Source organism: Pogoniulus pusillus, chromosome 8, assembly GCF_015220805.1.
Source record: "Pogoniulus pusillus isolate bPogPus1 chromosome 8, bPogPus1.pri, whole genome shotgun sequence".
Lineage (NCBI taxonomy): Eukaryota > Metazoa > Chordata > Aves > Piciformes > Lybiidae > Pogoniulus > Pogoniulus pusillus.
This window is the reverse complement of record NC_087271.1, coordinates 24,896,230-24,908,227: the sequence shown is the minus strand read 5'-3', so window position 1 is coordinate 24,908,227 and position 11,998 is coordinate 24,896,230. Positions and strand designations below refer to the sequence as shown.

Genomic DNA, 11,998 nt, shown 5'->3' with positions numbered 1-11,998 from the left:
GACTCCACTGCATCACCATCTGCTCAGCAGGCATACCTCAGGAATGATAATACAGGTGAAAAAAAAGAAGTGGGAAAAAAATCCCACATTGTTGGGACAACAACAATGGAAAACGGCAGGATGCTGCACCAATGTTATTACAGAACAGGCTTTCCAGTACATGGCCTCCCAGTGCAGGGATCTCTGGTGCTGGTTCCAGCAAGCAGCACTGAAGCATATGCTGTTGTGTCTTTCACATCTACTTGCTGCTGGAGAAAGAGAGAATGAAAACAAACAAACAAACAAAAACCCTAAAAAAAAAAAGCCCAACCAACCAACACAAAAAAACCCCAAACAAACCCCCCCACAAAATAACCCACCCCAAAAACAACTAAGCTCATCCTATTCAGTGTCAGAAGAAGCCAGTGAAGACAAGGGCTTATTTCTGTAGCAGACAAAAAAAGATTATCTGGGACAAGTTAATTTTCTTCAGTTCCATAATTCAAAGCCCTTCTGTGAGTAATGTCTTTCCCTAAGAGCATTTGTGTGGTTGCAACACTGCTGGGATCATTCCCCTGAAGGAGTTCCTGTCCTCTGTAGAGCATTCTGGTTTTTAAATAAGGAATCACCATTACTGCAGTGATGTCAACGAGATGGGATGTTATACCAAAAAGGGAAGTGAATGTGATCCTTCTAGCTAAGTGGGAGTAGTCAGCTGTGATATAGATATTGTATTTAACTAACTATTCTGCAGGCACAGATTGTGATGCCCATTCAGCTCTTCGGAGGTGAGAGCCCACACTCCCAAAAATCTCAGTACAACTGGTACTTTCACTGGCAGTTTCTCCAAAAGCTCAGAAATGACAGTGCCTGGAATATGGCTCTCCCCTTGTACCTTGGGCAAACTCCTCCTCCACGTTTGGGTTGAGGTACACGGGAGCATCGCTTTCCCTGTACTAAACTATTGCACATCATTACCAAATCCCAAGGGAAAATGAAGCACCAAGGAACAGATTCTTCTCGTTAATAGCAAGGTACTTGTCATGTGACTCAGCCTGCAGATTGCAAACAGCGTGAGGGCTTTTGTTTTTGCTGCTTTGGAATAAGAGCTTGTGTAATGCTGCAACAGCATTCACAGCAGCTCTGAGACCAGAGAGCCTTCCTGTCTGCTCAACACAGCTCAGAGATCTCTGTGCCTGTTTCCACAACAGAGGCTCCAACTCCTGTGCACTGCTGCAGAATGTTAATGCAAACCTGCAGTGTTTTAGAGCACCTGGTCCGCCAGAGGAAGAGGCAAAACCTAATGGTCACTCTTTCTACCCAGCATGGAGTTTAAGGCCTTGAAATGCTCTATGCTGGAATCCAGGTCAAACTGTTCACATGGTGCTTGCTCTGGCTGCTGCCTCTTGCGAGGACTGTGGGGCCCACGTGGCCATTCTGGATGGAGTAGTTTCCCCTCCTAATTCAAGTCAGGGAAGGGAATAAGCACAGTTTGAAATAAAGTTAAAAGGATCGGTCAGTCTCTCCAGATGCTATCTGCAGCTATCTGCTTGACAGCCAGTTTCTACTGTCTGCTGAGTCTCCTTCAAATGCAAAGCCCAGCACTACAGAAAAAGAGTTTAAGCGACTGGGAACAACTGTTCCCTCAAGGACACATTCAGTTTGAGCCCTCTCCTCATATGTCACAAGTTGACTGTGTGCTGCCACTTGCTGAGATGTTGGAGGAGGTCTGAGACAATGGGGCAGGACTGTCCCCATCCTGGTCCCTAAAGGGACAGGCCTCTCTCTTCAGCTCAGTGGAAGGACTAACACTGAACAGAGGCTTTGTAGACTCTAGTGGAGTATTTTTTAGTAGGTCATCTTCCACCTCCATCTCTTCTGAAGGGAGACAACTTGCAAACACTTGTGAGGAGCAATGTTCCTCTGAGTTCACTGAATTCTCAGTTGGGAGCTTTCTGTAAGATAGCAGCTCAAGTTGGGCCAGAACTAATGGCTGACTACATGCTGGATCTCCACACATATTCTCAACAGGGCAAAACCCATTTTCCTCCTGGGCCACTGGCCCATCTGAGCAATCCATATCCTCTTCTTGTCCTGGTACATAAAGGAATTCTGGTCTGTGAGGCTTGGCTTGAAAGGGAGGAATCTCTGACACACCGTATTTGCTGCTACTCATGAGTTTTTGTCGAACCTCTGCACTTAACTGTGCTGGGTCACACCTGCTGATAGTTGAAGACAGTCCCCCAAATAGGCCATATTCTTTGTGTGGCAGTTCAGGAGACAGTGGAAGTGATCTGCATCTCCTCCCTGGGAAAACGGAAAGCTCCTGCCAGTCTGTGCTATATGCCTGCCGGAACTGGGACTGGCTGGCTTTCAGGCCTCCACCTGCCTCTGGTGAATGCAAGTCAAACACGAGGGAAATCACAGATTTGCTTGGCATGTCAAAGAATTTGATCTTCCCTCCCTTGAGGTCCTCCCGGGCACTGAAGGGATTAATTTTCCGGCCCAACCCTTTGTTTGGTGTATAGTAGGGGTCGTGCACATTGATCTTCCTGGAAGGCTTGCGGGAGAAGATATCCGACTGGCTGCGTGACAACCAGATATTCCGACGTGGACGGGGTGACTTGGGTGGGATCTTATCATCCAGGGAACTCAAGCGTTTTACTCCTGGTCCTTTTTCAATTGACCCTGAGTAGAAGAAGAGAAATACTCTGAGCTTAAAAGTAGCTATATACTTGCACGTCTGCTCACTCTCAGAGCCCCCGTGGCAACTGCAAAGAAAAAGCTGCGTTTCTGACGGTGCAAAGTATTTTCCATAAGCATGTCTGTTTGTTCCCTACAGGTTCCTGAACTGACACAAGTACATAATACTCTTCTCTTCAGTGTATTATTAATTTCAAATGTGGGGATTTGGCAGCCCCATCCACAGGACCTCTTAAATGTAAGGCAGTCAAAACTACATTTAAAATTTCTCTCCTCTTTGCTCATGCCTCAAGCTAATGAAATGTTATCTTGAAGACTTGACTCAATGCATCTTGAGTTAATGCTCTCTTATTTCCCTAAGCACTGAAACTGGGCTTTTTTTTGCCACACACATTGTGGGGAATGCTAATTTGGCAAGACAATGTTGTCTTCAGAACAAAAAATAAAAGGAAAGGAAATTGCACCAAAATTGTGTAGGATTGAGGAAGTCTTTCCGTTTTCTATCCAGCAGAGGTTGCCCAAGATCTGTTGATGATGCTGATCATAAAAGAGAGCAAGTACAAAACATAACTGCCAAAGCAATGGAGGCTTTTTGACTCTGGTGGGAAAAGTCCAAGACCAAAATAAATTACCCTCCTGATCCAACAAAGAGTCTTAAATCATTCCACCCCAGCTTTCATTCAGTACATTATCTAACACAGAAAGTAGGGATATATGAGAGTTTGATCCTAGCAAACTGGAGTTAAAAAGGTGGATATATTGCTTGTGGGTGTTTATTTGTTTACATGAACAGGACAGGACATTTGTAGATATCTAGGAAAAGATTCCTTGAGTGTTTGGAACATGCATCTGCCACTGGCTCTCAAGGCGCCTCTGAAGAGCTGTGGTAGAGCAATGGCTATAAAGAAGTGGCACCTCCTTTTGATGACCATTTCCAGAACAATGACATAAGGATTTTCCACTTTTCCCTTTAAATACTGCTACAGTTTAGACTGCAGTTACTCTATCTAGGAAAGACTCTTCAAGTCAAGGAACAGCATGTAACACTTCTCTAAGAAGATGCAATTCTGATATGTACTCCCAAAGGGAAAATGACAGAAAAAGGACAAGAAAACAAACAAACAAAGCCCCCCAACACCAAAACAACAGACAAACAAAACCAACACCACTCAAACAAACAAACAAAGAATTTTCAACTCACACCTCTTATAGATGCTTTCCAAGTGTGGGAGAACAACCACGTGCAAGCAGTCCATGTGGTTTGAAATAAAGAACTTATTTTAATCTATTACCATATTACAGATAAGAGAGATGTGTATCTACACGTATCAGGTATCTATATACACACAATGTAAGAAACTACTGTTACTAAGTTTCCAGTGGCAGAAGTAATGGCCATGGTGCTCTGAGGCTGATGGTTGGACTCGATGACCTTAAAGGTCTTTTCCAACCCAAAGGATTCTGCGATTCTATAAAAGAGACCCAAGTGAGACTATGCCCCAGCCTACAAGAACTGCTTGTAGTTTGCTCCCCACACCAGGTGGCACTAGACAGCTTTAGAGAAAGTCCTTCAAGGCCAGCTTTCCCAAGTAGATCTGGGATTCATCTTTTCCCCAGTCTTTCAGAGTATTTCTAGGTACTTTATAATACTCTTGCATCTTCTCTGCTCTTCCTCCTGAAGGAATTTAAGAAGCTTCTAAGTGTTACATGTAACATACACCAAAGAAATTATGTATATGCACTAAGTATGGCAGGTACAAAGCAAAAGCTGATGGATTTTCATACAGTATTAGCGACTTAAAAAATCATTCCCAAATGAATTCTAATTTTCCCCTCAAGAAGCTTGTGGGCAGAATCTTTTGAGGCACTTTAAGAAACAGTTAGGGACCTGTTTTTTCCCCCAAAGAACACTCTGCAGTGTAAAGTAGATAACACTGCTGCAGAATGATTTTTTAGGCTTTGAGTAACACCATTCATAAGCTGTAAATAATACCATATACAGCTGAAATATCTGTCTTCAAAGTATGAAATGTGGTGGTATTCTTTGCTATTAGCTTTGCAGTAATGCTTGCACAAAAAGAATGCTTACCTTTGGGTTTCCTTTCACTGCTGTCAAGGTTTAAGAACTTTCTCTCTCTCTCAGAGTCCTCATTTCTCAGGCGGTTTAAAATCTCCTCCAGTGTTTTGACAATATCAGCAAAAGAAGGACGTAACTTTGGATCCATCTGTGAATACACACAAATCAAACCAGTTCACATGGGCTTCTCTGTGCTGTTCTGCTTACACAGGGGACAGACAGTCTGAAGAAACTGAAAAAATTCAAGCTCATTTTAGGAAGTGTGTTGTCATTGCAGAAAGCCTAAGTGAAGCAGGGAAAAAGCAGTATTCTGTTTCAGCTTATGTCTATTACACCTCTCATGTTTCATCATTAAGTTATAAAAATTCTATGAGAAGGACACATTTTAAATTAAAAAGCTGAGAAGCTGCTAGATTCAGGGCTTGTTTGTTTGTAAACAGTTTTCAGAGTTCAAGGATTTCTTTCTGGACTCCAATTATTAGAGATTATGTATCAATGTTATTTTAAAACGTGCCTGAAGCAATAAGGATTAAGCAGAGCAACTTGGCCATGTCACTCTTTAAATGTTTGCAATTCTTCCATCATCTCCTTGTGTCTGTAATGGAAATGCACCTAAATGGCAGTGCTGATTTTAAAGTTTGTAATGTCTTTTCTTTCCATCAGTCTTACTACTGTGTGTCCTAGTCTGTCTCGTGAGGAAGCAGCAGCATTTACATTATTTGACAAAGTAACATTGGGGGGAGGAGGGAGGAATTCATCTTTGCTCAAGTAAAATATCCCCTTCCAGTCATCAATATGTATCCAGATTTATTTTATCAGTATATATTTTTTCACCCTAGTAGAAATAGATCTCTACACAAAGTCCAATACTAAAGTTATACTACAGGGCAAGCAGCTTAGAAGACATTTCATGGTTTTGAATACTGAGCCCATCCATATAAACCTGTTACAGGTTTAACTACTATAGGTAGCAGTGTCTAATTCAGCAGCTCAAAGTTAGCCTCATTACATTATTAATAAGCTTCCACGTGACTTGATTCCTGTTTCCAGCACTCTAAAAGGCTTTTTCAGAGCAGGCAAGTCCAGACAGATCTCACCTCTAGTATAAAGAGAACAGTGGTGCTTTGTAAACAACAAACTCCAAAGACCTCTCTGACGCTGCCCTGCAGATCCTAGGTGATGGATCCTTCTGAAGAGAACTGATGATCAGCAATGCCAGAATACCTTCTAGCAATGCGGGGTAAAGGGCTAAAGAGTCATATAGTCAGCAATAGAAAACAATTCACACTTGAAGGGCTCAAGAGCAGCAACAAAGTCGTTCTAATGCAGCAGCTAGAAAGACAAAGGAAGACATATTTTTCTGCTTTCCCTGTTTGACTGAAAGAGTAGGGCAGGGGCAACACCACAGCATGCAATCTTCACTGACAAACTTCATTTAGGAAGTTTAGGGAGCTACTGCAAGCTGCAGGAAGATCTCTCTGGCCATTTTAATTTGTGTAAGGTAAGACAAGAGCAGCAAAAAAATGTGACCGAGAACAACATGTGCCTTCTTTCAGTCCTGAGCAGTCCAGATGGAACAGAAGGTTCTTCTTCAAGGCAGCAGCTGCCCACAGCTCAGCTCATGCTGGTAAGCTTTTTGCATGATCACACATGATTGTAGGTATTTGTACAAGTAGGCTTATAGTTGCTGGAGTGCCTTAAGTTTCAGTCTTCCTTGCACATATTTATTTTTAAAAGAGCACTTTATAGCAGTAACTTAGAGACATTTTAATCCATTACTCAACCATGTCAATTTTAACTCGTTTGGGGTTTTTATTTTCAGGTGGTCCTAAAACACATTTCCTGGCTGTAGAAAACCCCAAGGCTTTGCACATTGCTTCATCTCATTGGCTGAGCTATATGGTTTATAGGTTCGTTGATCCATTAAACACCTATATAAATGTCTGTGTCTAAGAGCAAATTATCACACATCACCTATTACAAAAGCACAGCATGCTCAGGAAAATACACAAAACCCTTATTTGTTCATTGTCTTTTTCCTTCTACTCGGTAAGTGGTAAGTGAATTACAGCATACTCCACACTGAAATCAGTATATTAATTGCTTGATCTCAATACAGGAATTTCTACTTCAGTTTTTTCTTATACAGGAAGCAGCATTTGATGATAATCAGTAGGAGAAAATCCTTTTTCTTACACGAGAATATGAGTCAGTTTCCCTTTCTTCATGGTTAGCTTTACTCTGCATTTCACTCATGCTGAAAAATTGCTTTTAATCAAACATCATGTGTTTTGATGCAGTATGATTTTTAGACTCTAGAGGTGGGAGCTGAGATTTCCAAAGTCTACTTCTGTAGCCAAACCCTTTAGTGCTTGTGTAGTCAAAATACTTCATAAAAGTGAGTCAGCATTGTCCCAGTAAAGCAAGTGCTGCTGTACTAAGGTGAAATCAGAGTAGCTTGTCCAGAGAGTAAGTTTCATAAACATTTTTAGAACTACATTACACTATCTTGTGTCAAGAGTGGCAGTCACCCCCATTTCCTCACATCCTCACTTTCATACTGAGGCACTGAGCAACCTGTTCTAGAGGGAGGTGTCACCTGCCTATGGCAGAGGGTTGGAACTAGATGACCTTTGAGGTCCCTTCCAATCTAAACCATTCTGTGACTCTGTGATACTGCTCTCCCTTCGAGCATGTGCATTTGTGTTACTACAAATTAAGGAGAGAACCCAGGAAATAAGCATCAAGAGCATGTCAAGATCAGACATTCCTTACACCCACTCAGACACAATACTACTAAGGGCTTCAGCAAGGCCTGGCTGTAGTGTCCTGGGCAAATTCTTGTGCAATATGATTTTTTAGAAATTGTCTCAACCTAATTCATGCAAATTGAACATTCCCAGCTTCAGCTTAATCTGGTGAAAGCTTCAGAAAAAACAGTTTACTATGCCACCCACTTTTGTCATGGGGTAACCCACAAGAGATCTGCCGCTCTGGAACTTGAACACTGAGGAGCCATGAAGGTATCCAGCACTACCACCATTTTACTTGAAAAACTGACAAAAAAATTACTCCATGCAGTATGTTGCCTATAACCTTAGTGATATTAAATCATTTGGGCCGAGATTGTTTTCTTGGTAGACAGGCAAGGGATTTGGAAGTTTATCACACTTTCCAAAAAGCAGCATACAGAAACTTTAAGAGTAGTTCAGTGTCTGCTCTTGATTATTTTCCCCTCTGTTTGTGAGAATAACTCAGAATTCTTTAACAGCTCAGTAGATTTATACACAGTAACAGCTGGATTTTGTCAGCCCAAGGGCCAGCCAGTGTCAATAGCATACAACCAGTTATGATCGGCCTGAGCAGCGTGCAAGAAGCTGTTCAGTGTGGCAGAGCTGTTTGTTTGGCGTGACAGAACATAGAATTGCAAAAATACAAGCTAGACCTTCTGCAAGGGCAAGGGTTATAAACACGGCAAGAGACTTCCTGGGTTATCGGAATGTACACTGCTTTTATGAGGAGGCTCTCCAAGTCTTGTCTGTAAATGCTTTAAGCTCTGTCTTCAAAAGCCAGGGGGATTTAGAGAACTCAAATTCAGGCCTCTCTCCTTCAAGCAAGATACTCACATTACAGCAGTTGAAGGCCAGCTGGAGGAAGTCAGGGGGACAGTCTCCCACCATGTGCTGGAAGGCATCGTAATCTAATCCAAAATTCTGTACAAGTAAAAACACAGCATAGAGATAAGTGAGGTCTGCCACCTAGACCAAAGCATCTTATTTTCAGGGGGAGCCTAGATGGAAATACCAGGAATAACCACAAACACCACCTCTCAGCAGCAGGATTTTGAGAGAACCTCACGCACACTATGAACTGCAGCAGTCCCACTGGGGATTACTTGATACAAGATACCTGTAAAAGAATGAGCTGACTTCAAAGCTCATTCTTCTTCCTGGACTCAACTGCAATCCATTTCACTTGAATTGTTGCCCATGTGGATCTGGAAGCAATATGTCACCATGGTGACCTTCACAGTGTAAATTAACAGCCTGCTATAAAACTAGAGGCTTCAGCATGATGAAAATACAGCAATTAAAATGGTTAATTTTTCAGTTGATGGTAGATGGGTAATAAAAATTATCCAGTTCCTTAAATTTACTCCTATTAAAATCTGAAGAGCAGAGAAACAAAAGGATCTCTTACTTATTGCAGTTAAAAATCTATGCAATTTTGCATTTTTTAGAATGCTGAGAGGGACAAAATGTGGAAGACTCCCCTTTATGGATGGTCAAAGTCTGCCCAGCAGATGGGACTCAACCATAAGGCAACTGAAGAAAGCAGAAGTATCTTGTTTGACTAGTCAGTTCTGGCTCAGGTCCACAGTGCTTAGCACTCTCTATGCAAAAATATGAGTGAGCTTATTTTAGCTACTGCTAATGTAGCTCCTGCCCCTTTCACAAAGAGGGGCTGCTTCATGGATGCAGCTTGCCAAAAGTGCTCTGTTCTGAACCTGGCAAGAAGTCTACATGAGCTATCACTCTCCAAAATGAAGGTCACTGCGACGCTCTCAAATATTCTGCCAGTTAGCAGCCAAAAGGATTTCCCATGAGGATTGCAGCTGGACAAAGTCTCTAGAAGCATCTTCAATGGAGCTTCTTAACAGTAACAGCACAGAAGAACAAAAGCCTTTTACAGGCTATTTTTAATGCAACACCTATTCATTGTATCTTTGGCAGCAGTGCCCCAAGTTCTGAACCCCAGCCATTATCATGGTGTGCTTAACCAGCTCCCACCAACCTTACAAACGTCACCGCTTACCTCTGTGCGAGGGAGATAGTCTGGATCTGCCTGTATTCTTGCTATAATCTCACACAGAATTATACCATAGGAGAATACATCTGCCTGAGAGAGAAAAATAAAGAGCCACGTGATTCAGCTATGAACACTCAGTGTTCTTATCTGTCAGTTTCTCCTTACCCCAAACGGTTATCACAAAACAACTAAGCCAACACAACTGCCTAACACTAAGCAACTGCACTGTAGCTGATGTTTTCTATGTGAATAAATAGAGTATGCTCACAGTAAAGCATTCTTGTGGCACAAACAGCAATGATAAGTTTAAAAAGCATTCCAAGGAAAATAAATAAATAAATGGAGCTCACCAAATAAATAAGAACAACAAAACCCTTCCCTGCACAAAGAATGGTGAAGTTACATTTGACGTCTTACAGATGGGAGTAACTAAAAACATAGCCAAAACGTGACATGCTCCTGTATCACTGTGGTTAGAAAGACAGATTTAGAGTACCCATGACCACAGCTTACCCACAACATTAATGCTGTTTTTAAGAAAAATTACATTTTTCTCCTCTCACAGTTCAGTACCTCTGGAGAAAACAGTGTCTCAGCAGAGCTCGAGAGATCTAATAACACTCTTTACCTGCATCGATTTCCAGTGACATTTCCATGACACTTAGGAACCACTCATCTGACTTACCCTGGAGCTGCACAGCTCCTTGGATTTCCACCCACCTGAATCTACCATGTAATAAATTTAGGAAAACATGGAATAGAAATCTACAGAGCAGAAGCCAGCATCTCCCATGCCTTACACAGCAGGCAGGCTTGTATGTCACCTTTCATGCTGATGAGGTATGAGACCTGCTTCCTTGTTAGTCCTCCATGCTCTAGCGTTAGTGAAGAATGTAGCACCATAGTTTATTATTAATTTAGGTCAACTTGAACTCTTTAACAAGCTTTGAAATGGTAATTATTACATTAATTACTGAGGTAGCTAGTGCTTTTCTGCAAGTTAAAAGTACCACTAAACAACTGACTACTAGCAATAAAAGGCACAGGATGTGAGCTTTATCACAGGAAAGATACACTTGCTGGGCTGCAGTAGACTATTACACATGCAAGTGAAAATCCTGTTTAAAGATGACCTTGATTGAAAATACTGTTTCTAAAATCCAGTGCGCTTTGACCCTCCCCTGAAACATTTCACAATGCCACAAACAGAAAAACTTAGAAATACCTCTGAAGAGCATTTTTATCCAGGTATCTTACCTTAAGAAATGTTGGGGTTTATGTTTTACTGAAATAATTGTAGAAGTTTACATGCTGCTTTTTTACTTCTACCCAGATTTCACTCATGTATGGCCAGGGAAGCAACCTCACTGTATTTCTCATGAAACTTAAATTGTGTCAGATGAATAAGCCATTACCATCTTTCTGCACATGGGGTGTTTCAGAATCAAAATTGGACACTGGAATGGGCTGCTCGGGGAGATGGTGGAGTCGCCGTTCCTGGAGCTGTTCAAGGTAAGACTGGACGTGGCACTTGGTGCCATGGTCTAGCCTTGAGCTCTGTGGTAAAGGGTTGGACTTGATGATCTGTGAGGTCTCTTCCAACCCTGATGATACTGTGATATCATAACAGTGACTTCTGCTCTTTCTGTTTAAGAATCCACACCATGACTTAAAAGCAATAGCTATTCTACCTTAGTCTGAATGACCTAGAGTGCAGAAATGTCACAAATCAACATAATTTTAATGTTACTGAAATTCTAAAACTCATATACAGCTAATTGAAGATAAATATCTGGCAGCTAAAGCCCGTTTATATCATGTACCTACCTTTTCATTGTAAGGTTCGTCTCTGAGAACTTCTGGTGCCATCCAAAAGGGTGATCCCACCACTGGTAACTTTTCACTATACATATATGGAGTATATGGTGGAGAAAGGGAGGAGGGTGGTGGGGGAAAAGGGATGAAAAACATTTTAAAAACCATTTGTGAAACTGGAAACAAAACTGCATTTTAAAATGGAGGTAAGACTGGATCAAACCAAAAGGGTGTCTAATGTAACCATTTTATTAATGTTGTTTGGTTTAGCATCATGCTACCTTAACTTTAGCTACTACTGCACTCTAAGTTTTCAGGGCATCTCGGAATTGGATATTAAGAACACCCTCTGGCACCTATTGGTGCCTTCCTGATTTTGTTATGGATTTGTATGACTGCAGTTTCAGGATATGTGTAGTTTAAAACCAGTGCATAGTTGAGATCAACTTTTACTGTTTTCTTTGCAGTCAAAAGAGCAGAAGCACACACTGGAGAAAATCTGACAGCAAGTTTCACAGCCAGAATACTCTGAAATACACAAGTCAATATACAGAAAGAACAATAAAATCCCTGTTCCAGTCAAGACATAACAAAAGGACTATTTCTAATTGTGAC

At 41.6% G+C, this 11,998-nt stretch overlaps 1 protein-coding gene across 2 annotated transcripts in view; it reads right to left on the bottom strand.

Annotated features, from left to right (window-relative positions):
* Nucleotides 1-11,998, bottom strand: part of TESK2 (testis associated actin remodelling kinase 2) — a 79,076-nt gene continuing 67,078 nt past the window's right edge. For both annotated transcript variants that reach the window (XM_064147673.1, XM_064147674.1), the window contains exons 7-11: nucleotides 11,396-11,471; nucleotides 9,575-9,658; nucleotides 8,386-8,472; nucleotides 4,772-4,907; nucleotides 1-2,667 (exon numbers count right to left, since the gene is read on the bottom strand). In XM_064147673.1, coding sequence (XP_064003743.1) covers nucleotides 1,655-2,667; nucleotides 4,772-4,907; nucleotides 8,386-8,472; nucleotides 9,575-9,658; nucleotides 11,396-11,471 — 1,396 coding nt within the window. In that variant the 3' untranslated portion in view covers nucleotides 1-1,654. The remainder of the gene's footprint in view (nucleotides 2,668-4,771; nucleotides 4,908-8,385; nucleotides 8,473-9,574; nucleotides 9,659-11,395; nucleotides 11,472-11,998) is intronic.